The 26,205-nt window shown below is 51.2% G+C and overlaps 1 protein-coding gene and 1 long non-coding RNA gene across 6 annotated transcripts in view; one reads left to right on the plus strand and one right to left on the minus strand.

Moving 5' to 3' along the window:
* Window positions 1-26,205, minus strand: part of LOC121669412 (ras association domain-containing protein 8-like) — a 44,386-nt gene continuing 18,181 nt past the window's right edge. For 2 of the 5 annotated variants that reach the window (XM_042038325.1, XM_042038324.1), the window contains exons 2-6: window positions 4,806-4,959; window positions 3,721-4,625; window positions 2,500-2,668; window positions 1,742-1,852; window positions 1-1,021 (exon numbers count right to left, since the gene is read on the minus strand). In XM_042038325.1, the coding sequence (XP_041894259.1) occupies window positions 990-1,021; window positions 1,742-1,852; window positions 2,500-2,668; window positions 3,721-4,625; window positions 4,806-4,908 (1,320 nt within the window). In that variant the 5' untranslated portion in view covers window positions 4,909-4,959 and the 3' untranslated portion in view covers window positions 1-989. Of the gene's footprint in view, window positions 1,022-1,741; window positions 1,853-2,499; window positions 2,669-3,720; window positions 4,626-4,805; window positions 4,960-6,685; window positions 7,082-17,495; window positions 17,605-26,205 lie in introns of those variants that run through there. The other 3 variants (XM_042038322.1, XM_042038323.1, XM_042038326.1) reach the window with 3 other exon arrangements.
* LOC121669414 lies at window positions 1,849-2,621 on the plus strand. The gene is made up of 2 exons (XR_006017751.1): window positions 1,849-2,022; window positions 2,164-2,621. It is a non-coding gene; the product is annotated as an uncharacterized LOC121669414 (long non-coding RNA).

Consider the following 26,205-nt stretch of genomic DNA (forward strand, 5'->3'; position numbering starts at 1 on the left):
TCAAATCCTTTCCCAAAGATTTATTGAAAATTGGATCTGTGGCGCACAGGATTTACATTTGCACAGAGGAAGCGGGGTTTCACGGTGAACGCTGAGCCCAAGTCACATCTTTTGCATACAATACGTTGAAAACAGGCTCGGGGATCTCCCCGATGAACTCATCCCCTCCCCAAACCACTTTGGCTTTGCAATTAAAATACAAGGCAACCCACTGGGACAGATGAACAAAATGGTAACTACTGGCCATCAAGTAAAAAAAAAAAAAATTAAAATATCAGGGAAATGTCACCAAGAGTATTTTGTTCCTGTTCCCCACTCACATCACCCCTGGGGAAGGGCTCATTCTGCAATTTTTTTATTTTAAAAAGAAGTTGAAAAATTAAATGGATTTAAGAAAAACAAGCTCCCGCTGTGTGCTGTCTTGAAGCGTGGTCCATGGCACCACGGAAAGTGGGTTTCTCCTACAGGTTTCTTATAATATACATAAAAAAAGAGGGGCCAGAAATTTGTCTTAAAGCTGCTTTTGTGCCTCCCCTGCAGCCAGTGAAGAGGCTGTTTGTCACGGCCCCGCTTGCTGTGACGAGTTGCTGTAAAATCTGTTAACTTGCTCCATCCAGGTGAGCCTCCACGCAGGTCTCCACTGCAGCTTCGCTCCCCTAGTCAAAGGAACAAGGACTTTTCCAAATGCACGATGGGTCTTTTGAGAAGGCTATGCAGAATGGATGCACTGCTGCTTTCTGTTGAATATAGAAATGGCTTAAAAAAAATTAGAAGGGAGTCGCTTTCATCCTCAGGGGAAGAGGGTTGTTTTGTGTCCTCAGTCTCTAGTTTTACTTTAAAGTCTGTAAAAATATTCTGTCTGGCCATCCACATCCATTCACAATATAAAGCAGTAAAAAAAAATATAAAATATATATATATATATATAATATGGTTTATTTATACAGTTACACTTTGAAGGCAATTGATCCTCCACTGCCTGGGCCCTTCTACCTCCAGATGCTCTGCCTGGTTGATACAACTGCAAGACAAGAGAAAAAACCACCTGAGCAATCCCACCATGGTGGGTGAACACCTGCAAAAAGGGGAGTGGAAAACAGGATGTCTGCGAGCACAAAGCCTGGACTGGGAGATGGAAATGCAGTTGCTGCAGTGTCCTGAAGGATGAAGGTGGATGGATTGGGCTGTGGGGAGGATGGCAGCAGGGCTTTGCTGAGGCAAAGGTGGCGTGGGTGGGAGTAGGATGCCAAGGTGGAGGCAGCATCACCATGGCAGGGAGGTGTCCCTACAACAGCTCACTTTTGCTGCACCCAAAAAACAGGTGCAAGGTGACAAGAGAGTCACAGGAGGTAGAAAGGGTTTTGGGGTGAACTGGTCACTAAGATGGAGCAAAAGTAGCTCCTGTAAAAGACAGGAGACAAGTTCTCCCCATCCCAACTGAGCAAGGTCTTAACCCTAGGGGATACAGAGTGGCAGGACAGGGGATGAGAACCATCCTCCACAGCTCCTGGCAGGGCAGAGAGCCGGGCTGCCAGCGTGAGAGCCCCTGGCAGCAGAGCAGAAACTGCCGGAGTGTGAGCTTTGCGCTTCCTAATGGCATCTATAAATAGCTCTGGCCTCCCACCACCAGCACACGCTTGCTCTCTGCAGCCCATTTTGGGCAGCAAAAGCCTCTCCCCTGTTCCCACCCATCCTCTGCAGACCAGCTCAGGCTCCCAGGGCCCCACGAGAACATACGCACCCTCGGGGTTCAGGCTGGACACCAGGGGCTCCGGCAGGGTCCTGGGATGGCCGAGGAGCTGCTTGGTGCTGACCTGGGGAGGCGAGTCGGTGCCAGCGGTGGGAGAAAAACCTACAGGATGGGGAAAAACATCCAGCTCAGGCAGGGCTCGGCCTCCCACGCTCGCTGGGAACGGCCGCCGCAGTGCCGCAGGGCAGTCACGTCACCCGCTCCGGGTGCTCCGCAGGAGAAATGACCAGGTCCCTTTCCATGAGAACCCCCCGCCGCCGCCTCTCATGCCTGTGAGGATGCAGACAAGGCCCTGGGCACCACCCTTCCCTCGCCAAATACAGAAAGGTCTTTGGCGGCCAGAGCATGTCCCCACCAGCCCACAGCCCCTGGGGACTGACGCTGGCCTTCAGCCACCTGCCTTTTGCTTGCAGCCGCTGTGGTGACATGAGCGAGGCCTCGAAGGAAAGCTCCCTGCAGCCACCTCGGCCCCAAAAGCAGCAATGCAGGATCCGACTCCTGTGCATGTCTACGAGCAGCCCCCAGGCTTCAATGGGGAGGAGGAAGGAGCCCCAGGGCTGGCAAATCTCTGCAACCCCCTGGAGTGGTGAGCGACTGCCATGCCAGCACACAAACCCCCACCTGCCTAACCTGAGTGCCCAGGGGAGAACTGGTCAGCCTTGGGGCTGACCCCTTGGAGAAGGAGGCAGGGAGCGGGCAGGGGTCCCGCGGAGCAGCCCCCGCGGCCGAGCCAGCGGCAGCGTGCTGACCTCCGTTTCTCCGGTAGGCTGGCAGCTCGCACGGGCTCGGCTCCGGCTGGGCGTCCTCCTCCGACCTGGCCTGCAGGACGGTCACCGTGGCCCCCGTCTGCTGAATAAACTGCTGCAAATTACACTGCCTCAGCTCCTTATTTAACTCCTCCAGCTCTTGGGTCTGGGCCTGCAAAACACACACCGAGGGGGGGACAGGGTGAGCCGCATGTTCCCCCCATGCCCCAAGCCAGATTGCATTCATCCCCTGGGGCTGCTCCCCCGCTGGGGCTCACCCTGCCGAAGCCAGCAGAGGGGACCTCAGGGGTACTGTGGCTCAGTCGCCCCTCTCCGAGGGCCCGTAGGAAGGGGGGTGCCCAGACAGTGGGGACGAGAAGGCGTTGGTTTGGGAACAGCCCTGCTTTGCTGCATCTCCACAAGAGGGTGCGAGCAGCCATCAAACGGCGGCCGCCGCCGTGCCGGGAGATGCCAAACGCAAATGAGATGCTCAAGGAAAGACGCTGAAAGTATGGGCAGCCTGGGGAAGGCCCGGCTGGATAAAAGCTTCCCCGTTTTGCTCCACTAAAAAGGACCCGGTGGGTGGACGGCGGCAGTCATGCAGCCCCTTGACCCCCCGATGCTGGGAGGCTGCAACAGGCGAGCTGGGGGGCATCACAGCTCATCCCCAGAGCCACCATCTCCACACTGCACAGCCCCCAGCCGTGAGCTGGGGGGGCACCACGGCTCAGCCCCAGAGCTGCCATCTCCACACTGTGCAGCCTCCCACCATGAGCCCAAGCCCTGCATGGTCAAAAGGCTTTGTGCACAGGCACCATGGGGACCTGTGCTATCCCCTTTGTGAGTCCTTCATCCAAGATGACATTGACCCTTGTGCCAATGCCACCAACCCCACACATGGACCACTTGCTCCAGCACCATTGTCTGTGCTGGAGCAGGGTGATGCTGTGCTCCCGGTGCACTGGTCAGCAGGAGCATTAGCCCAGACGCAGCTTGCACGGAGAGCGATGGGTGTGGGACCCTGTGCCAGTGGAACAAGAATGGTGGTGTCCCTCTGACAGTGATTACTGCTGCTGAGAGCTGTGCACCCAGCCCCAAGTTCACTGCACAGGTGTGGTAACCAACCCCACTCAACCCATTGGTCTAATGCGGCTGGCAAGCTGGTCCCACCCACCCCTGAAGGTCCTGCCACCCCATGGGGTGGCTCAACTCAGTCCTATCTACCTGCAGGTTCTTTTCAGCTTCCTCCAGGGCCTTCTCCACGCTGGCCAGGTTGCTCTCCAGCTGGGTGCCTTGCTTGACCTTGGCCTCCAGGTCCCTTTTCATTTTGGTGGCCATGTCCTCTAGCTCTATGGGACTGGGCACAGAGATCTCCTTCCCCCTCTTGGCCCTCTCAGCCATCTCCCATTGGATCTCCTCCTGCAGGGCTTCAGTCCGGACACTCAGCTCATATATCCTCTGGGTGTACTCCTCCAGGCTGGCCCGCAGGCTCCTAACCCGCTCCTGCCGCTCCCGCTCGCACTCCTTTTCCAGCTGGAGCTCACTCTGCCAAAACTCCTCCTCACCCAGCTCCGTCTCATTCCTCCGCACCAGTTGCTCCAGATAGAGAATCTCATTCTCCTGGCCGGCAACCCGGCTGCGCTCCCAGAGCTGTAGGTCCATTTCTAGGGTGTCCCCATGGGCCTCCAATGAATGCAGCTGCTCCTGCTGCTGCAGCACTCTCCTAAAAAGCTCCTCCTTGGAGGGCTGGACAATCCCACCACCCTCCAAGTCTATCCCATCCCGTGTTTGGTGCCTCCATCGGCCCACAGTGAACAGGTCGCTGGAGCCTGTAGGACCCAGGCTGAAGGTCATGGATTTTTTTGGCTCCCTGGAACGGGGTCCATCTATGCTGGTGAGCCTGGGCTTGATGGGCAAGCTGGCCCGGATGAACGTCCTCTCGGGAGCTTGGGGAGCGCCCTCCGAGGAGGGCCGCTCGGCCATGCTGGGGCCTGTCCGCCGCAGGATGAACTGCACGTCGTTGGCATACTGCCCGCACTTGGCCAGTGACTCCAAGGGACACTCCAGCGGCAGCAGCTGCCGCTCCTTCTCCCGCAGCTTCTGCACCAGCACATAGCGGCCCGTCTGACCTGCCGGGAGGAGGTGAGCACATCAGGTCGAGAAAGCAGAGGCCAGCAGGGGTGTGCTGAAGCTGCTGCCCCACAGGCATCCCCACCACCACAGAGCAAGACCTCCACCCACCCAAGGACTCCTCTTCCCAGGAAGAACCTGCAGATGGGGCGTTCCCCCAGCAGATGGAGATGGCTCACCAATGGCCCGTGCCAGGGCGATGACCACTTCTTGGCAGGTGGTTTGCTCTGAGACTCCACACACGACCCTCTGGATCCCATCCACCCAGACCTTCAGCTCCATCCCCACGGCTGCTGGGCCTCAGGTGCTCTGGGTCATTGCAGGACAGGCTGCCTGTGCAGAGAAAAGAAACAAGGTTTCCATCCCAAGCCACTAACAAGGAATGCAAGAGGCTTTAAAAGCGGTGTCATTAAATCATCATTCCATGGGGTGAATCCTAGACCAAGAAGTTGTTCCCTGCCACCCTCTGCACAGATTGCCTTTTTGCTGATGTTATTAAACACTGATATTCATCTGCAAAGAAAATATTTTTTTCTTCCCTCATGTCTGGACAGTGGGTCCAAATCTTCCCGTGGTGGGAAACGATGGGGTTTGCATGCCTGTGTGGTGCTCAAAAGATGCCCAGGTTATTTTTGCTGTGAGCACAGACTTTTAATGGGTTTGCTGGACTTTCACTGCAATTTCTCTGACAATTTGACAGTGGCAGTGAGGGATTTTCTAAACTGCATTGGAAAAGGCAGAGGAACTGCTAGCTGCCTGCTTTTGCAATGATATAGAGGGAAGGTGCAGATAGTGCACATTTTAATCTTTTCATATTTACATCCATCTCAATTTATCAGAGAGGGATTAAGAAATTAAAATAAAGCCTCTTTCTGAACAAAAGCATGACTAAAGGTAGGGTTTGGGAGGGGGAGCCAGGCATAAACACCCATGACAAAGGCCAGGCTCTGACCAACACCAGGGCACAGCTCAGCTCCAATCCAGTAGCTACTACTACCTTAAAGTAACACCTGTTAGCCTGGGCACACCCAACTCCTGCTCTTCCAGCAGCTCAACAACTGCAACTGTCATAAATTTTAAAAAATTAAGCACAAGCTGTAAAGAACTCCAATGTTTGAGCTTACAGTGTTTTCAAACACCGTGAAAAGATGTACCTATTTTCCCTGCTATAACACTGGTTCTGACAGTATCAGTCTTGTCTGAAAGCCCTGGATGGAGTAACATACGCAAAATTTCCAGGCCCTCCATCCAGGGGGTCACAAACTGCTTTCCCAACCTCACCTGGCTAGTTGCAGCCCCATCATCCCTCTCCTCCAGATGTCCCAAGTTTGCAGCCAGACCGTGAGAAAGTGTGACCTTAGGTTAAACTCCACTTCTTCATTATTTTTTGTTGCCTACTTGAGTAATCAAAGGGAGGGCTTGAAGGGTCCTGTCTCCGGTGACAAAGAATTTTAATCATGGTATGAGAAAGGCAAGGAGAAACCAAGGAAGACACAGCTTGGTGAGGACGTTCTGCGCAGGTGCCAGGTCCTGTTGGTGCCACCTCCCTGCCCACCTCCAAAACACGGGCACAGATGAGCCATTGCAAATACCTCGGCGCTGAGCTCATGTTTGCCTTGGCTGAGCGACCGGGGAAAACTGTGGAGCTGAAGGACACCTTGGGTTCGGCCCACCTCCCTGTAAGCCCCAAACCACTAGAATTTGCTAGATTTAAATTTAAAGCCGTGTTTTGGCACCACTCCTCAATCCTGTGTATTCAAGGCTGCAAGTGTCCACCGGCATGGAGCAAAGTCCAGGTGCCACTGCGGCACCACCCAACTCACTCTGAAGCCACTGTTGTTCACCACCCCCCAACCTCCCCCTCAGCAGCACCCTAACACCAAAACTGGAGCACAACACACCTCAGAGAGCACTCCCTCTTCACCCCCCCCCGTCCTTGGCCAGGGACCAAACTAGTCTCAAATCCGCCTTCTTGCGCTGTGACCAGTAAGGTGGTCAGGAGCTTAAGAATAAATAAGAAAAATAACCCAGCTTGTTGAGTCACACCAAACAGTCTCACCTTGCCTGCAAAATCCAGTGGCTGCTGAATGCTGTGGGCTGTGGGAGCAGGATGGCTGCCGGCACACGGGTCCCGAGCACCCGTCCGGGTTCAAACCAAGCACCAACCTCCAGCCCCGCCTTGGCCCATGTTCCAGGCAATCATTTACCAGCATGCGGCACACCGCTGCCAAAAAGCTGCAAGAGAGGCAGCCAGCTTTCCTCCTCATGTAAGAGAAACCCCCCAAAAAGCAGCCAGGGCATATCCCCCACCACATTCTCCAGCACCCCAAAATCCAATGGATTTTATTGTTTCCTTAGATCCTTGCAAGTCCTTGCTGTAACCTCTGGGGGGGTCTTGGGAGTCATCTCCAGCTCGCTGTCAGATACAGGATGTTATCTGTCCCCTTGAAGGGTATTGTTAAATAGGGCTGGGGGCTGCTCCTTTCTCTGCCTGCCCTCCCCCTGCCTTCTGGGCAGGATCAGCTCCCACCCAAAACCAGCCTGGCTGCCCCTCTTCCCCTAAATCCCTGGCCTCACGAGGGAGCTGACAGGATGAAGGCCCGTCCTTATCTGAGGGCACCTGCAATGCTCCTCGAACCCCTCAGCTCCTGCTTGGGAGGGACATCACAGGCTGCACTCAGCACCACCCTAGTTCAAAAAAACCCACCAGGCAATAAACCTAAAAACATTCACCTTGCCCCCAGCATCACCTTTGCTGTAACCCACTCAGTTCTTTACCACCACTCAAAACCACAGCAGCTGGAGGAGAGTCTCATTGCTCCACTTGCAAATAGACCCCTCTATTCATGAGTTTCTCTGCCGACCCCCTGCATTAATAGTGGGTGTCTTCATTACACCACCGGCTAGGAGAAATAATGGACTCTTTTTTGGGCAAGAATGACTTTTCTTGGGGAAGAGCAGCTTCTCAGCAGAAGGCAGGTTTCCAGCTGCCTCTGTTTGTATTTGCCCTAGGAGGTCACTTTGATCATGAACCAGAAGTGCAGGCAGCTGCCAGGCCCTGCCCCAAAACAGCACCAGGGAAGCCAGCAGGTGGCTGTGGGTGCCAGGATACATGACAGCTGCTCATTTTATTCTTATCCCCTCCTCACTATAGATTTCTAAATAATTTTTATTTGAAGCAGATTAACAAAATGACTAATTTTCTGTTCCCTTTCCCCATGTGATGGGTCCTGAAATTGAGGGTAGGGATGATTCATACCATGACTTCAACAGATTTCCTAACTGAAAGTCAGAATTTCAAATGCTGACGCTAAAAAAAAATTTTTTTTAAAAATTAAAAATCTCAGATCTTGCAGCTTTATTTTGATTCCTGGCACTGCTGTCTCCCAGCCTCCCTGAAACTGTCAGGCTAAAGAAAGAGGAGATGGAGTATTTCTGCATGTGCAGGAGGATACACATTTTGTTCCTGCAAACTGCCATCCTGATGGCTGCTGGGACTCATAAGGGTTTGGTGACCTCCCCTGGCCCTGAAATGATACACACCCAGCCAAGAAAATCGGCCAGTCACCCTTCTCACAGAAGTGAGGACCACCCCTGGTTTGTAGGGCCACCTGCTGTGTATCCTATGGGGTCTCTCAGAAGCTGAGACAGCACCTTCCAGCCAAGGACTGCAAGCACTTTGCAAGAGCCTTTCTACTACAACTCGCCACACACAAGAATTAAAAAAAAAAAAAGAAAAAAAGAAAAAAATCCACTTTGGAAAAAATCCACCCATTTTGCACCCAACAGCAAGGCCTGCTGCAGCCCAAATCCCAAAGCACCCCAACCACCTCTACCACAGCTCCTGAAAAGGACCATCTGAGACCAGAATAGAGGTTTTGAGATGGGCAACCTGCCAGCACTAAGGTTTCACCCATTTTTGCAGGTTCACTCACCTCCCTCACTATGTCCACCCCCTGGCAGTGAGCTGGGTACAGGGCCAGGTGGCAGGAAAGCAGCACCACAGGGAAGGCTTCCAAGAAAGCCTAATTAAAAGTGAAAAGAATCCAGAAGACCAGCCTTTCGTGTCAGGGTTTGGACTGAGGGTAGAGTCAAAGTCTCACAGTTAATAAACTGCATTTGTACTTGGGAGCAGGCTGTGATGAGCCCGCCATCCTTGAAGCACCAAGGTGTCCATGGGGACCAGCAGCTTTGCATCCCTTTGGATGCAGTCCAGGAAAATGCTGGGGTGCTCTCAGTTGTTTTATTTCTACTTCGAACCTGACCCTCTGGCTCTTCTCCCACCCAGTGCCAGGGGGACGCTCATCCTGGCCGTGTGCAGACACACCAGTAAAAAAGCCCCAACCCAATGCATGAGTAAGCAGCAAGAGGGGAGGGGAGGGGTGGCCCTGTGCTGCCATCCTCCATGCCGGGGCGCTGGCAGGCTGGCTGTGACTCACTGCCCTGCATCAACTGCTGCGGTGACACATCCAGCAGCTATTTAATACTTCCTCATGTCTCTCCCTGCTCGAAGTACCAGGCCCAGCTCCCGGGCACCAAAGGGGAGATGGTACTTGCCCATCTGCTGAAACCTCTGGTGGGGCAGAAGTCTCCCTGTTACTCAGGTGACCAACACAGAGAAGATCCATAAATAACTGAAGCCTCCTGACAGCACCTGCAGCAGGCTGGAGGGGATGGAACATGGTCCAGGTTTCCCTCCAGACCATGAACTGTATCTTCCTGCTTCGGGACCCTCTTTTGGAGTGGCATCACCTGTCCTTGGCTGAGCTGTTGCAGGGATTGAGCAGCTCTGCTGGGCTTTCCATGCCATGTCCATCCCAGGACAGAAGGCGATGCTGTGGTCAGGGTTGACCAGCAGGGCCAACACTGAGCACGGATCAGGTACAGCAAGGTTTGATGCCGTGGCACTTCCCAGGCTGGAAGTTCCCATGCCGGGCACAGATGACCATCCACATCTCTGAACAAGCTGTCCGTGCAGCAGAGTCTGGCAACCACCGATGCTCCCTGCCACCGCAGCTGGGAGCACCAGGCAAAGCCCCTGCCTGCAGCCACTTGGTGCATGACCTTTCCACCATTCCAGCTCGTCCTGAGGATGCTGGCCCCAGGATCCTGAAGGAACACATCCCCTGGCCCGGTGCAAGGCAGTCCAGACGGTCGCCTACCAAAGAGGGCAGTGTCCTGTCCATCACCGTGGGGGCTATCAGAGTGTGGGCGAGATGCTTGCACAGAGCTCCAAACTGGAGCAGAAAATGGGTTAACTTCATCCCTGCACAAAGAGTTGACATGGGTTAAACAAGCTCAAGAGGTGACAAACGAGTCCTGCCAGAGTGGTCACAGCCCAGAGAGGCAGCTCTTTACTCTTCCACTGTCACAGGGAGGGTGTGCAAGGGCTTCTCAGCCCCCAGGCCTAAGGAAGCCACCAGCTCTTACGCAAGGCAGCCACAAGCACCCAGGAGCAAGGAAGCAGCAGGATGGGGCTCTAATTCACGCCCAAGCAGCTTATTTAGGGGAAGCCATAATAACCCCATATCCTCAGTTCACCCATCATCTCCCATCCAGCTCCCTACTCTGATATGTTGCACCTGACAGAAAGCCCTAAAACTTAGCCAATTACCAAAATAAGTAATTTAACCTGATGGTGCACTTTTACCAGGGATGTATGGATGGATCCGAGCCCAAACACTCCCTAGGGTCTGCTGCCTTTCAATAGCAAACAGCTTCTGCTGGGGGCATCCTACAATACATAATGCACACTTGGCATCAGCAAAACTTACATCCGTGTTTCAAGGGCTTTTTGCACTAAAGGAGATCAAAGGAAAACTATGTCTTGTGGCATTTGCATGCTCGAGAGCTAAAGCTTGACTTGAGCCAGAAGTCACAGACCACCACCAAAATCCTCTGGCAGCCCACGGGGGACTTGTCCCACACAAGGATCTTACAATCTTGCAGGAACTGCCCAAAGAGACAGATTTCTGGAGAGCCATAAGCACCATGTCAGCAACCCCCCATTAAGAGAAAAATAGAGGCTTAGAGGTTTTCTGCTCCACTTCCTCCCAAAAATTACAGACCCATGCTAACATGCCTGAGGAGGCTGGCCAATGTTGAGCAGGGCAGGAAGAGTCAGGGACAAATCCTGCCCAGGGCTGTGATGCAGGATGGGGATGGTCCTCAGGGTGATGGCCTTCAGCAGGGATTTAGGGGAGGGAGGCTCACATCATGACTGATGTCAAAGACACTCACTCCATCCCAACCCCACCTGTCAGGATTTCTAGTTTTTAACCCAAGCTTTTGGGCCTGTTACAGCATCAGACCTACATGGAAACTTCAGAAACAGCACTGTGAAAAAGCAGGGAAACCTTCTCTCCCTCTTAGACAAGTTAAGATTAAGATTTGTGGCCATGGCAGGTCAGCATTGAGAGTCATGTGAAACATCAAGAATCACAGGCAGTGACATTTTAGGGATGATTACTAGTCAGTCCACCCCACAGATGAGCCACCAACCAAAAGCTCATTATAAATTAAAAGCAGCAAAAACACCCCTCCACCTACTGCACACACTCACATTACAGCGCTTCAGCCTGGAAGCGGAAGGATCATCTTTCACACCTTCCCGCATCGTGTTTCTCCCCTGCAGCACTAATGGTTATTGTCCATGGGGGGAGAAGAGCTGGCAGGGCTGGCTAGGAAAGTCTGCCCTAAACACAAAGGTTTGCAAGGGAACCATTGGCAGCACCTGCTATTCCTGTAACCATTACTGTCACCCCCAGTCCCACATGCGAAGAGTGACTTCATGAAAGCAGCTGGAAGTAAATCCGTAGTTTCTTCACAAGGGGGAGAAGAAAAATTAGCAAGTGTGTAGATTAGAGGGGAAAGACGAAAGGCTATTGCACTGCCATGCTCTTTTTTTCTTGTGCAGTTGTGTGCACCCTGATGCCATGCCCAGGATGGACCTAGCTTTGCCCCCAGTGCAGGGGCAAGACTAGGTCTAGGTATCTTGGGGCTCTAGGCTGATCTAGATTTGGTGCATTATCTTTAGGGGATGACTCACAATATAGCTCTTAAAAGGCAAGCTCTGAGGGGTATTTGCCAAAGCATCCACACAAACACAACTATGGCACTCATATGCCAGCAGGTCCAGAATGTCTGCTGTGTTCATCTTCCACAGCATTCAGTCATCAGCGAAAGCACAATGCAAGTTGTGAACATTGCCCTGTTATTACACACAGTCCATTCCCCATGTCAGAACACAGGTTATATTTGTCACCACACAGAACACAGGAGGAATCTTGAGAGGGAAGAGCCTGCTCAAGCCTTGGAAATACTCCTCCCCAGCCAAAGAAGAGAAAGAGAATTTCCATTCCCTTGCACGTTCAAGGATGAGACCAAAATGGGGAAAACCCAAGCAATGAGGTCTTTCTCCCAATGCCTCCAGAAGAGTCAGAAACGACCCTCAAAGCACAGCTTCCTTGAGATGCTCGCCCAGTCCAGCCCAGAGGATGAGATGAGCCTTGGCAACCTATAATGCAAGTGGAGACAGACACTCTCCCTGTCTCCTGTCAAATTAATCAAGAATTTAATCTCCATAGGATTACAGGAAAATTCAGGCTCTGTAGCTCTCCTGCAAGTAGGACCGGGGACATAGAAAAGCCAAATGACCTACAAATATTGTCCCTCCAACCTGCCTTCCATCCTCCTTTAGAAGTGCTGGTGTCAGCCACCGGCAATCCTCTTTCCACTCCAATTCTCCTCCTACAGGAGAGGGTAATTAACAAATTAGCAAATGCACAACTAGGGATAAACCTTCCAGATTTTACTCTCCATTTCCAGAATAACTTGCAGTTTCCTACCCTGCTTCAGAAAGCAGCCCCATGTCAAGGACACACTGCTGGGTGTCCAGAAGAGAGGATGCAATGATGAATACGCAGGTGCATGCTGTCATGGATATTTATTTATAACTTTGTAGGATTAAAAAGGATTTTAATAACCCTTTTCAGAGAGCTGAATAGGCTCCTTTCTCTCACATACAGAGACACGAAGACAAATAAACAAGAGACTCAGAATGAATCCTGGCTGAAACCTTTGATAAGACCCTTGGGTAATTTAGAAGCCTCTGCTTTCACACTACCTGGCACATGACTAATTAGGTGGAGGTGCTATCAATCCCTGCCTGAACCCACCCAGAGACAATAAGCTCTTTAAAGCAGTAAAATCACGGCATATCTCCAGAGAGGCAAGTGCACCTGGGACATCCATCCAGGGGTACAAATCACAGTCCTACAAGTGATGGAAATCATGGCTGCATGACCAACTCTAATCCCCCAAACTGCCTTGCTGGACCTTTGGCTGAAGGGGTTTTAATGCCAGCAAAGGACTCCACCTCCTGCTCCATACATAGGTCAAGCACTCAGTGATACCTGAAGGACCAAAATGGGATAGGAACACATGCTGGGGACTGGGCCAGCAATCCTGCCTGCACAGAGTGGGAGACTCAATAAAAATATATTGTTTCTTCTGAAGCATTTAGGTACTTAATCCTCATGCAACTAATGCTCACATGGGATTGCTTTGGGGAAATACGTACTTTTGAACTTCCTAGCCTAACTTCCTTTAATGACCTCCCAGCAGGTCATTAAAAAGCCAAATGAATTAAAAGAGGACAAGACCAAATCCAATGTCTCAGTCTAGGCAATCCTCAAACTGCATTAAGGCACTCCAAAAAGTACTTGAGGAGAAGTAGCTTCGAGGGACAGCTAGTCCTCAGCATGCAGCATCTCAAAGATTCAAAGCCATGTTTCTAGTCCCTCCACTCCTGGGTCACAATGATGCTTCCTTTCCAGAGTGGGAGAAAAAAATGTCCTTTCCCAACATACAACGCTGAGTTTGCAAGATTTTTAAAAGACTAGAAAGAGCAATAGAAAAGGTCTTTAAAAAACCCAGCAAAAACCCTCAAACAACTACAGGAATCCCTTATGCACTAACACCTGTGCAGACACAGCTTTTTTTCCCCACTGATGGTGGGCAGGTGGGAATACCTTGGATCACGTATGATGTGGTACAACCTTGTGCCCAGGCTGGGTTAGCCCTGGGAAAGCCTCACAGAGCCACTCCTTTGGGATGGGACCCCAAGGACTTGACAAGCTGCCCTGAGAAAGTCCCATCCCAGAGGAATCAGGGCAGGGAATAGAGGAAGGAGAGATGACCTCAGAGCAATCCTGGGAAACACCTAACTTTCTACAGGCACACACCATCAAGCAAAGACCTGGGCATACTGGTCAAGACCCAGGGAGATCACGAGCTGCTTTCTGACAATTAAGCTCAGAGAAGAGTGTGTGTGTTTGTGTTGCAGGAACCAGCCAGCACCGATCACAACATGCAAAGAGGTCCACCCAGCATTCCCACTGCAATTATGTTTGGCTCTTAGCAAAACAGAGCGCTGACACCTCCAAACATTGCCAGAACTTGGAAAAGAGAATAAAAATTGGCAAGTGAAAACAGCAACCACAAAGCCTCCAAAAAAACCAACACAACCCATCTTTATTCTTATCTAGAGATGCCTATGGTGTTTATCTAACCTGCTGCACACCACTGGCTGCCTCAGGCAAGCATCCAGAGGCAGACACCAGCTCCCTGCTGCACACTCATATTTCCTGGGGAAAGCAATGCTCACAGCAGGAGTCACTAAACCAGCAAGAACCCTACAAGTGCTCTCCCAGTCAGACAGCTTCACAACACCATCTGGGTGCCAATGGTTTCCTTGGGCTGGCAGGAAAAGCAGGGAGCAAAGGGGAGCTGCCACTCACTGGGCTTCTCTGCCAACACAGCTACTCTCCTGCAGGATGCTCTAGGTGCTTCCAGAGTTCCTGCTGTTCACAGGAGCCCAGTGCTAGGTCTAACACCATGCAGGACATCCATGGAGGGCTCTGGATGCCAAAAGGCTGTTGAGAGCACTGTGACATTCCACTGTCAGTCCTCCCAGATATGCAGGAGGCACCAGGGAGGACACGGGAAGGTTGAGCATGTGGCTCCAAAGATGAAGAGTTTCAGCAGGACCTGAACTGCAGCATGGTTAGGAAGCAGTAGAAAAAACCTTCCCAAATTCAGATGGTGCTCAACTGCCCCAAAGTTTCCATCCAGCTTAGGGCTGATCCATCCATGTGTTTGGTTAAAAAGTGTTTCAGGTTATTCCCCCACTTTTTTTTCTTTTTTAGCAACAAGTTATTCTTGATGACTAGCCTGGGGCAGCTGGAAGCACCCCAACCCTCAAGAAATGCTGAGTCCAGCCCACAAAAAGCCAGATAATCAGCCGCTTTTAGGAGCTCCTGAACCTGGCATCTGAAAAATGGAAGGACATAAAAATGTTAGCAATCCTTTACAACAATAGGATTCTGTTAAAAACCTTCAGTGGAGCCACGCTTATGCTTTCATTTGAATACACAGGTTTACAAGGGCTTAGACAAGTTGGGACAGATGGAAGAACATCCTTTAAAAAGATGCTCTTGAAAACAATGCATACACACAGAGCTGACACTTAAAGTGTCCCTCGCCTTTATTTAAACTTGGGCACAGAGCAACCCATTGTCAAGCAGCACCTGGATTTCTACCTAGCTCACCACAGCACCCAACCTTGCATGACTCCAGAAAATACTCTGCTCTGAAGCCTTGGCACACACATCATTGCCTCCCAGCCAGGCAGCATTAACCCTTTGTCTGGATTTGGTCCCAAAGCATTCCCTCCCCAGCACATGGAGAAACAACAGAACATGGACTTCAGTCAATTCCGAGCCACCACTGGAGGCTTTTCCTATAGAAGACAACATGAACAAGACAGGACAGAGAGATGCTGGAAAACATGGAAGGGATGAACCAGTGTGGACCATGCAGCTGCACTCAAGCAATACTTCCCTGCAGCACGTGGCAAGAGTGAAGGCAGCCACAGGACACATCTCCACTGTGGAGGTGGACAACACACCCATGTTGGCAGATTATTGCTTGGGTCTGCCTCTTTAAGACCTGGGCAAAACTAATTCCCATGTCCCTCTCACACTCATTTGCAAAGAGTTTTATATTTTAGAGCAACTGGCATCCCCTTGCTAGGAAAGAGTGCAGGACCCCCAGCACTGCAGTGCCCAATCCTGTGAGTGCTGCAAGCGGCACTCCCTGGCCTCGCAACTTTGAACAACATGGTGGAAGAAAGGCGTCAGGAAAATGTATGCACTTGTGGGAGCTTCTGGATTTCCATGCCATTTCTTTCAAGAGGGCACAGGGAAGCCAGTGGAGCTATGCTGAGAGGGAGTCCAGGCGCCGTGCTCCGGCTCCCCCAGCAGATAACTGGGATGTGGGAGGATTCCTGGCATTCCAACGGTACCAGCAGAAGGTAAGAACATCCCCCCTTCCCCACAACTCCTTCCTGAGAAGACATCACCGGCACTGCCTGATAAGGAAAACCAGCAGCGTTCGGAAAACGCTTCCCACTCCTACCCACTGCAGATACAGCATGTGCACACGGTTTGCTCTCTTCTCTCTAAGAAGAGCTGCAATTCCTGCCTCATGAGGAGTGCAGCTCCCCACAGAGCTGCCCCTCGAGGTGCGCTGACAGGTGTGTGCAGCACCGCTGCCCCATCCCGGCAGGCGCCAGGGCTCCGCCATTTGACAGCGGAGCTCTGGCGTTCGTGCTCCCACACGCTGCCGGGGCCCGGTGCCTGCCTGGCAAGTCCCGGCAGAGCACGGGGCCCGGGCCCGCGCCGTTAGCACCGGCATCCCGGGGAGCGGGCCCCGGCTCACGGCGAGGAGCAGCCAAAGCTCCCGCCTCGCCTCTTTCGACCATTTCTCGTCTGTTTCCGCCCAATTTCTCCTGAAATCAGCCATCCCAAGAGGAGTGCCATGGGCTGTGCCTGAGGCAGCCACTCTGAGTCAGAGGTGCACGGCTGTGACCCTTTCTTCTGTACAATACCCTTGAACCCACGTTTGGGTTTCTAACCTGCAATTACAAAGTGCTGTTGCAGGGCAGGGAAAAAAAAGCCAGGAGAGGAGTTTGGTGTCCCGTCCCGCCCCCTTCTCCCCCCCGCAGCAGGCCACAAGTAGAGTTACGAAACAACCTGCCAACCTGCCGGCAGAGTTCACAGAAGGCATCAGAAGTATGCGGCTGGAGCACGGCTCTTATCGAGGAATTTAACCCCTCTCCTCGGGGAGCCGGAGACGTCTCTGAAGGGAGAAAGGACGGGCGGTTTTGCCCCACGGATGCGAGGGGAGGAGGCTCCTGGCACGGGCAGCTGAGACCCCCACGCCGCCTCGGCTCCTCCGCTGGGGGCTCCGGACAGCGTTTGCCGCGCCGGTGGGGCCGCGCCGCTGCTTCTGCCAGCAGGGCCTGGGTGCACCGTGCTGGTGGGCCGGGGCTGCTGGGGATGCGTCGGGGAGGTGGGAGGCAAAGCCACTCGGTGCTCGACCGACCGGGACACGACCGGCGCGGCACCGGGCAGGTGGCAGCGCGGCTCGGGGTCTCGCCGGTGCCGAACGCCGCTCCCAGTCACCCCAGCCCGGGCTCTCCTTACGGGAGCCGGGGTTACTGCGGCGCCCTGCCCCAAGCCAGCTGCTCGCCGCCCCTGCCCCACTTTGCAGCCCCGTGGGGCTGTCCTCCGCCCCGGTGGGCCCTGCCAGGCGGGCGAGCCGCCGGCAGCCCCGGGGACGGCTCTGTCAGCGGACACCCGGGGCCAGGGGCCCCGCCGCAGCCGCAGCCCCCCTGCTCGGCGCCGCTCTCGGCGGTACCGGCCCGGCTGCGGCAGGGCAGGGCCGCGCCCCGTGCTGCAAAGCAGCGGCAGCCGCTGCCCGGAGGCCCGGCCCGGCCCGGCCCCACCGCGCCCGCCCTCACTCACCTGCCGCCGGCCCGGCCACGGCAGCGCAGCTGCAGCTGCGGCTCCGGCTGCTCTCCTGGGCGGCGGCAGCGGCCGCCCCGCTCCCTCCGCTCCGCAGCGCGGAGCCGCGCCGACCTCCGCCCCGCCCCGCCGGGCCCCGCCCCGCCAGGTGAGCGCCACCCCCGCCAGGTGAGCGCCGCCCCCGCCAGGTGAGCCCCGCCCCACACACGAAACCCGCACCGTCACCTCGGCTGCTTAAAAAAAAAGTCTGAAATTCTTCTTAAAAAAAAAAAGTCTTAAATTCTTCTTTTAAAACCTCCCCCAACAACCTTAAATTCTTCTTTTTAAGAAGTCGTAAAACCCCTCTAAAAAACCAATAAATTAAAATTCTCCTTTTAAAATAAAATCTTAAATTCTCCTGTTTGGTTGTTTTTTAAGAACTGATAAATTCTACATTTTCCTCCTAATCTCTTAACTTTAAAACTCTCCAATCAAAATAAAACTCGTATAAAAAACTTTTTTAAAGTATTGAATTCTGCTTTTATTTAAAAAGGTTATTATCTTTAAAAAAATTTCCAAAAAACGTTATCATATTTTTTAAAAGAAGACTTAAAATCTCCTTTCCTAAAAACAAACCAAGCAAAACCACACTGTACTTCCCTATCCCTGACTCCTGGCTCTGTGGGGCCATATGGGCAGGCTCATTCCTGGCTGGAAGTGCTCAGCCTGTCCGACAGCAGGGCCCAGACCTCCACCTGCCCCAGCAGGTCCCTGAGTAGAACAGAGAAAACAACCCCTTTTTGGGGAGGAAGAGATTGGCCTGGCACAGGAGGAGGGTGCAGCCCTCAAGCCTCGTGCCCTTCAGCTGGCCGGGGGCTTAAATCACCCTAAAACCGCAGAGAGATGATGGCAGGGAGACAGGTTCAGCCGGTTTTGGAAGAAGCAGGTGTCTGCTGCCGTGCTGGAGGCTTTGGAAACTTCTCACCTCCTTCCTCTTTCAGCTTTTGCCATCCTACCTCTCAAAAAACCCACCTGAAAGCTCCCCCCACCCTGTATATCAATGCCCATCCTTTGTGGCCCCCCAAGCAATGGGGATGGCTGTGATGGCATCAGCATCCCATCCTCCAGGTCTCTGCTGGTGAAGGTGCTCCAGCAAGGCCTGTGCTGGTGCAAGCCCAGTGCCAGACACACAGTTACCTTTATATTTCTTTATCCAGAATGTCTTGTGAAGTGTCCTACTACTCATGAGAAAGGATAACCCACCCATCAGACCCTGGATCCTGAGGCTACTGCTCCAAAACAGATCTCAGGTTTGCTGCTCCACCACAAAATATGTGTCAATTTTAACTTAGAGTCAGAAAAATCCCCATCTCATATGGGCCTTATGATATCCATATCTAAGGTTTATGATATCCTTAACTACTCCCTTCTCCACATGGAAGCTGCTGGGATTAGGAGGTGATGCAACACACAAGTACGTAGCTGTCACTCGGCAGCTTTAATTGGGTTTTTAAATGAAGTTTTCTGTTGTTCTGACATATTCCTCATAATTATGATCTCCTAAAATCAGATAGTACATCTGGCGCTCTGTAACACAGGCCATGCCCTGGAGACCTTACAGCACAGGAGGAACAAAGATCTATAAAAGAAAACAACAAAGGCTGTTCTCAGGAGATGAATATCTTATTTAATAGGTTGGATAGTCTTCTGAGATCCCAATCGGACACAAGCTGAGCAGAGGTTCATTTGCCACTAGCAAGGACGGTTGTCTTTCTTTTAAGAAAAAGATTTTGAGTTTTAAATCTTTCTACCTTTAGCAGGTTGTAAAAAGATTGGAAATCCCTTTTCACTTGTAAAGTTATTACTGTGAAAAATAAATAAACTAACTCTGACTCGCATGTCTGCATGATCCCTTGATTCCTCACCCTACAAAGAGTTCTCCACACCTTCTATCTACTGAGATGGATAAAAATGTCTCAGGTATAATTTCACACTGGTGAGCTTTTCTAGACTGGCTCATGGACCGTCTTCTCCAGCCATAGCTCTGTCTCAGCCCACCTTCAGATTTATTCTTAAAGCTCCTGTGATGCTGAGGCCATGTTCAGGGACTGACCAGGAGTAGTGAATGAGCTGATTTCTGGGTTTATGCTCACTGGTTCCTCTCTGGGTTTTCTACAGGTGTATCTTAGAGTTTTGAAAAGTCACGTGCTCGTTGTACACTGAGCAGCCAGGCTGCTTTAGGGAGGAGAGCAATGCTGTCTCAGCATCCTGAGCAGCTGAATAATAACCAAGCAGGTCCTTTGCTCTCTCCAGCAGCAGATGAGATAGTAATCCTATCTGAGTTTCCCCAAAGAAGATGATGCTGTCTTGCTGCTGTGCTCAGGAGCACAAGAAGTGTCCTTGTTCTGAGGCTTCTTCAGATACAGAATACATTTGCACAAAAACCCCATCCTGAGTACAAACATACCATGGGTAAGCAGCAGGTCACCAGATGTAGCCTCTCTTAGCAGAGCACATCTTCCCTGGGGCAGCCACCCAAGCCCAGCAGTGCTAGTCCGTGCTACAGTCCACGGTCAGTATGGGGGATGAGAGGAAAATGGGTATTTGAGGGACCAGAATCTGCAGAGCTGCTGGGTTTTGGCTTTTGGCACAAACCCAAAACACTCTGAGCTGTGGTTGGGAGGAGAAAGTAGAGGAAAGTCTCTTTTTCAGGCCCCTTACAAAAAGGAAAAAGTGGGAAGCCAGATTTTCAGGGGTGCCCCACATCCCCTGCTCCCCACAGGAGCTGGATGTGGTCAGCATCATGGCTGTCAAACCTTCCTGCCTGCTTTCCTCTCCTTCTCCCCTTACCAAGGACTTCTTGAGGCCTTGGGAATGTGCCTCCAGATCCTGCAAGCCTCAGGAAATTTGTTAGTCACTATCCTTTCCTGACACAGCTACAACATTTCATGTACCTGAGAGAAATTACCCAGTGCATCCCTTGCCTGGCGGAGCACACGGAAGGGCACGTTTTCCCCAGAAAGATGAGTTTCCCTCTCAAATAAAGACAATTGTCCCCAAAATCCCAGTATTTCCAGGAAAGGCCTGGCACCAGGAGTGAAAAGTGGTCAGTACCATATGGCATGTTGACTTTCTCTTCCAGCAGACACCCTCCACCTCAAAAGCTGTAATCCAAAACTAGAAGTGAGGACCTCTCTCTCTCTCTCAACAATATGTATAAATAATACATATAATTACATCCCTAAAAATATTTACATATACATTCACAAGAGTACTGCCTTCTGTTGCTCAACATACATTGGTAGCAGTGTTACGAAGTGCTCATTGACCCTTTCAGTACACTTAGGGCTTTGGGAAAATTTGGAGACTATTAAGTTTTTCCAGGTTTCTTTGGAAGGCTTTGAACTTGCCGTATATTTTCTGGCAAGGGTTTTATTTTGTGACCATACACTGTTTTGGTGAGAGGCAGCAGACGCTGCCTCAAGCGTAACAAAAGGGTTTCTCTGGAAAAATTTTTCCTCTGTTTCTAGGACAACAAGAGACATGAGAAAGAAAAGATGCTGCAGCATCACACGAAAGCCAAATTGGGGCTTGGCACCGCAGAGCCCTGCAGCTGACTGCCAGGGTACTACAGACTCTACCCCCTAATTTCCACCTGCAGCCCTGCTTGGGCTAGGGCTTGCAGGGAGGAGAGACCTTGGATTGTTGGGTAGATGAGCTGTTCTCCTTCAAGGGCAGGCCTTCTGACCTCTGAAATGTGATGCATTTCCTGTCCTCTTGCTTTATTCAAGGTAGTATTCCTTCCGCTTCTGCAGCAAGCCAGGAAAAGTTGCTGAGCACTTGTCTCCTGCGGCTGCAATAGGAATGGGGATGCCCAATAGCAGCCTGCAGGATTGCAGTCTGAATCAGTCAACTTCTTGGCTACGCTGGTCTCATGTCTTTGGATTGCCCTGTGCAGGCATACAGCCCTTTCCCAAAAGCACTGACAGCCACTGCAAGGTCTGCATGTGCCTCTCTGCTTTTCACATCTCTGGTGGTGAGCACTGTGAAGGGAGACATGCAAAAGGTCTCATGAAAAGTGGTGCCCACCACACTCAGAGTACAAGAGGAACATGAAACCCATGATAGAGTCAGAGCAAAAAATTCCAGGTCTCTACATCCTCCAGAAGTTTGCATTGCCTGGTCTTTGCTAGAACGGCTCTTGCAAAAGGTCCAAACAAGAAAAATCTACCTTCAAAGTGAAAGCGAGTAACTCAAAATGAGAAGCAGGGCTCTTAAATATCCCTTTTGCAATAAAAAGTAGGAAAAAAAAAAAAAAGATTTAGTTAGGTTGGAGCTCCTGCATTCCCATTCAGCAACCCCAGGGGACAGCATGGCTGGATCATTACAACTTCATTGCCATTCCCCACTTCAAACAGCGAGCTGAGCTGTGTGACACTGGGAGCAGCGGAGGAAAAAACGGCTGAAACAATGGTGGATGGAAGTGAGAGAGAGAAAATGGATGGGAGAAACAGAAAGGGGAAAAGGCAACAGTATCTGGAGAAGAAAAGACGCCCAGGGGCACATCCCGAAAGGTTTTGTTTCCTGTCCAGGTGCTGGGCAGAAGACCTGCTTTTCGCCTAGGAAATAGCCTCATTAATTATGGCTGTTGAGTATGGGAATGCAACAGCTCTTTGCCATTCTGCTGCTCGGGTAGCCTGTGACCCGAGCTGTTTGGGTTTCCCAAGCATTTAGCAGTGTGGTCATGCTAATTTAGTTCAGTTTTTCAAAGGCTTGTGGGGAAAAGTCCTCTTCTTCCCAGAGGCATTGAAAGTTTTGACCTCCTGACCCTCCCTTTTACTAGGAGGTTCAAAAGCAGCATTGCAGCTGTTAAAGTTTTTCTTCATGCCTCAGTGATTCTCTGATGGGGGACCAAGCTGGTGTTTATCTAGGCTTGACCTCTCTTCTTTGAGCCCGGAGATGTCTCTTTTGTTCAGTGCTACAGGCAGGGCAATGCTGGAAACCTCCCTGCCTTGCCATTCACTCCCTCCCTGTGTGCAAATGCACCAGTACCCATTACTAATCCATCCCCCACCAGGAGCTGGGGTTCCCGGCACTGATTCCATTTGTCCATCACACTGCAGATTCATTTACATTTAATCCACCATGACTTGTCTATGAAACACGACCCTCCTCCTGCTCTGATGTTAGAACCCATTTGGCTTCCAAAAGTCAACCGTTGGTTTCAGGGGAAAAAAAATTCCCCTTCCCAACAGGCTGAGCTTGCATGGACCTTTGGTGTCTCATCCTCCCCTCCACTGCCAAAGCTCATTATTTGCAGGGGACATTCTCCCCTTAATTTACATCTCTGTCACACACCGAATCCAGGGAGACAGGCTCCCTCTTCTTCAAGGGCCGAGATCCATCAAAGCACTTGAGCACAGGTTTAATGTCAAGCATCTTGTTTCAGGATGTCGCTCACATGTCACATCCCTTACCTGAGACACTGGAGAGAGATTGCCTGATTTGTTATTGTTGCATCCTGGATATTTACTCACAGCAGTCAGATTTTCAAGCCAGGACAGGGGTGGTACCATCTGCTTTGCACAGGTCTCACCAGCTCATCTCAGTGCTGGAGCATTAGGTTAGGATGCTAAGTGAGGTGTGAGAGGGCAGGAGAGGAATCGTCTCTGAACTACTGGTCTCCAGAGCTGTGGGATTAACCACACTCACACTGACAGATTAGGGTCATTAACGTGGTCATTAAAAAAAGGGAGAGTCCTACTGTGAATAATGGCTGGTACTTCCATACACTGGCAGGTGCCTGGTCCCTGTGGTGGAGGCTTGAAGGTGATGAGATAGTGATGAGTGTGAGGCATCTCCAAGGCAGGAGCAACACTCACCCTTTTTACACCTCTCCTGCCATCTGAAAATGGAGGCAAGCACAGGAACGTGCATGGATGAAGGACTGAATTACCCTGGACCACACCCCCAGTGCCCACATTGCGCTCGGCAATCTGCAGAAAGGTGCTTGCAGTCGAAGCTGGGATAGGGGCCTGCTCTCTGGGCTCCTGCACCCCTGCTCAGTTATTATCTCTTTAGGTGAGCTCAGCTTCTCGAGCTGCAAAATTGGGATAATGCTTACTTTGCTTCCAGGGGTGTGGAGGAATAATTAATTAATGTTTATGAAATGCTTTCAGATCCCTGAACAAGAGGGGTGAGATAAGCAGCAAGGGTTCGTGAGGTAGGTGGAAAGTGCTATGATGAATTATTGCGATTCAAAGGTAAATTACTGTTATTGCTGCCTAATAAGCAGACACAGCCATTAGCCTCTGACAATCTGATTTCTAACTCTGTTAGTTCCTTTTCCCCTCCGTCTTCCCAATAAAAAAGTGGTTTCATCTTTGCTACTCACACCCAGCTGAAGTTGACTATAATAACCTGATAAATCATGTGAGGCTGACCCTGGTGTTTGCGGATGGGACCTGCAGCAGGACAGCTTGCACCACTGCCATGAGCTTCTCACCTGTGATAGCATCTGGGGGAGGGAGACTACTCTTCCTTTGCAATGGGGAGCATCCCCAGATGCAGTCTCCTGTCCAGCTTCAAGGACAGGACTTGCTGTGTGAGTGCCAAAGCTTGTGGCAGGTCAGGAGATGAGGGTGCCTAGATGTGATCCCACCACTCATGGTTACCACCCCTCAGGTGGGCTGGGAAACATGTCCTTGTGCATGACTCTAGCCCAGCCTTTGCTTAGAAAGGCTTATATCCCAGGAAAGACCTTGCACTGGTGATGGGTAGGAGTGCACAGGGGCAGGAACACAGTGAGCGGGCACACAGGAGCTCGGAACTGCTCTAAGCTGAGCTGGAAACAGTCCTTAGGCAGCTTGGCCATCTTTGCCTGGAAACCAAAGCGAACCTGACCTGTTTTAAAGCAGTGTGAGTAATGTGAATCCTGGGCTGGTGTGAGCAGGTTTTTCTGGTTCTTGCTCCAGCTATTCCCCCTCCTTCCCTGCCTGGGCTCCCAGTTTCGAGCTGGGAGGGCACCTGAGCCTGGCACAGCTTCCACCCTTCAGGACACCTTTTCCTGCTCTCTACCCGTGCCATTCCCATTGGCCCCTAATTGCTTTTCCAACAGGTCCACCTGCCAGGCTGTGCTCTCAGAATCCCCCCCATTACACAGCCAGCCCTGCATCTTCAGCCTCACAGCCCTCTCACACCACCAGCACTGGAGGTTCTCTCCCACGCCTCGCTCTACTGGGGTTGCTGGTGCGAGGTGTCAGAGCACAGCACAGCCTTGCACGAGCTCTGTGCCTTTGTGGTCTCCAAGTGGGGACCTTGGGCAGAAATAAGGAGGGTCCCAAAACTGGATTGCTTTAGGTACTGACTTGGACACCCAAGACCACCTCTACATACAAGCTCGAAAAGTATAGGCAAGATTTTTCGTTTCTAGTTGTCCTTTTTATACTCAAAACTTTTATTTTAAATTTTTTTTTTCCCTGCTGGGAGGACCAGGGCTATGTATAAACACCCCAGTTCAGTAAGATGTATGAAGCCCAGTTCACCTGGGCTGGAACCCAACACTGAAGACTTAAACCCCTGAAAGATTTAAGCCCGAGTTTCAGTCCTGTTGAGTCTTTGGAGAACAGCATTGAAAGCCTAAAATCATTCCAGTTCCTCTGTGCTCCCTGGAAATCCCAGTCTGGTGGGAAAGCAGCTGTCTCTTTTAAAAATACAATGAAGATAACAAGAGTTATCCTTAATTGATCAAGTCCTAACTGGATCCTACATGCACCTGTAACACACAAATAATACCTAAACAAAGAGGAACAGAGATTTTTTGTTTTTCTCTTTGACAAAATTTTGCAGTCTTTATTTTAATTTTAAAGATAAATTGCTATCATCTTCAGGAGACGGATTTCTTATTAGCTATCGATTTTACATGAAGATGTTATTTGTCAGGATACTTTATCTGCTCTCCATTTCCAGAGTACTCGAGTAGGATAGGTAATGTCAACTGGAATTCACTTGGGGAGCCAAATAGAAAATAGATTTTATAACCTCCTCTGCTAAGAATAAAGAGTACCCAATACACTACAAGGTATCATTGTCTTCTTAACCCAGGGTTTTCTAGTAACTACATAAATCATGCAAAGTCGCTTTTCCATTTGTATGTTAGCAGCATGCCTGAAACAGAAATATCATCCAACAGATGCACATTCAGCATGTATCTTCCTTTCTATTGGAAACTCAGTAAATTGGCTTTTGCTCCCATAATGCTGAGCTCTTGGCAATTTTAGAGCACAGCCGTACTCAGCACACAGCAGGCAGCTCTAATAACAGGCCACCTAAGCAAAAAGGAGGATTTAGATTGCCCTTGCTCACCGAGATTTTCCACCTCTTAATAGTCAATATTTGCCTTCAGGCTGTGGGTTAGTTAAAGAAGTCAGGCCAGCTCTGTACCAGTGAGGCTTTGCAAAGTGCAGCTCATCTCCTGCAGTGTGTGAGCCAGCACAGCCCAAAACACACACAGCAGCCCTGAGGGGGACATGTCACAGCATATGTAGTCCCCTCCAAACAGTGCTCTGGTGAGTCCTGTTTTCCTACCAAGCATCCCCCTTTTTCCCCCCAGGCATGGGAAATATGCCTGGCTGCCATTCAGAGTGGGAAACGACTGAAAAGCCAGAAACTTTAGAGGGGATGAAGCCTGGACTGTGTCGCCCTCAACAAGTGGGAGTTTTAGAAAACACCA

This window comes from Corvus kubaryi, unplaced genomic scaffold, assembly GCF_017639235.1.
Source record: "Corvus kubaryi isolate FWS band 111438036 unplaced genomic scaffold, C.kubaryi_AGA036_p1.0 37392, whole genome shotgun sequence".
Classification (NCBI taxonomy): domain Eukaryota; kingdom Metazoa; phylum Chordata; class Aves; order Passeriformes; family Corvidae; genus Corvus; species Corvus kubaryi.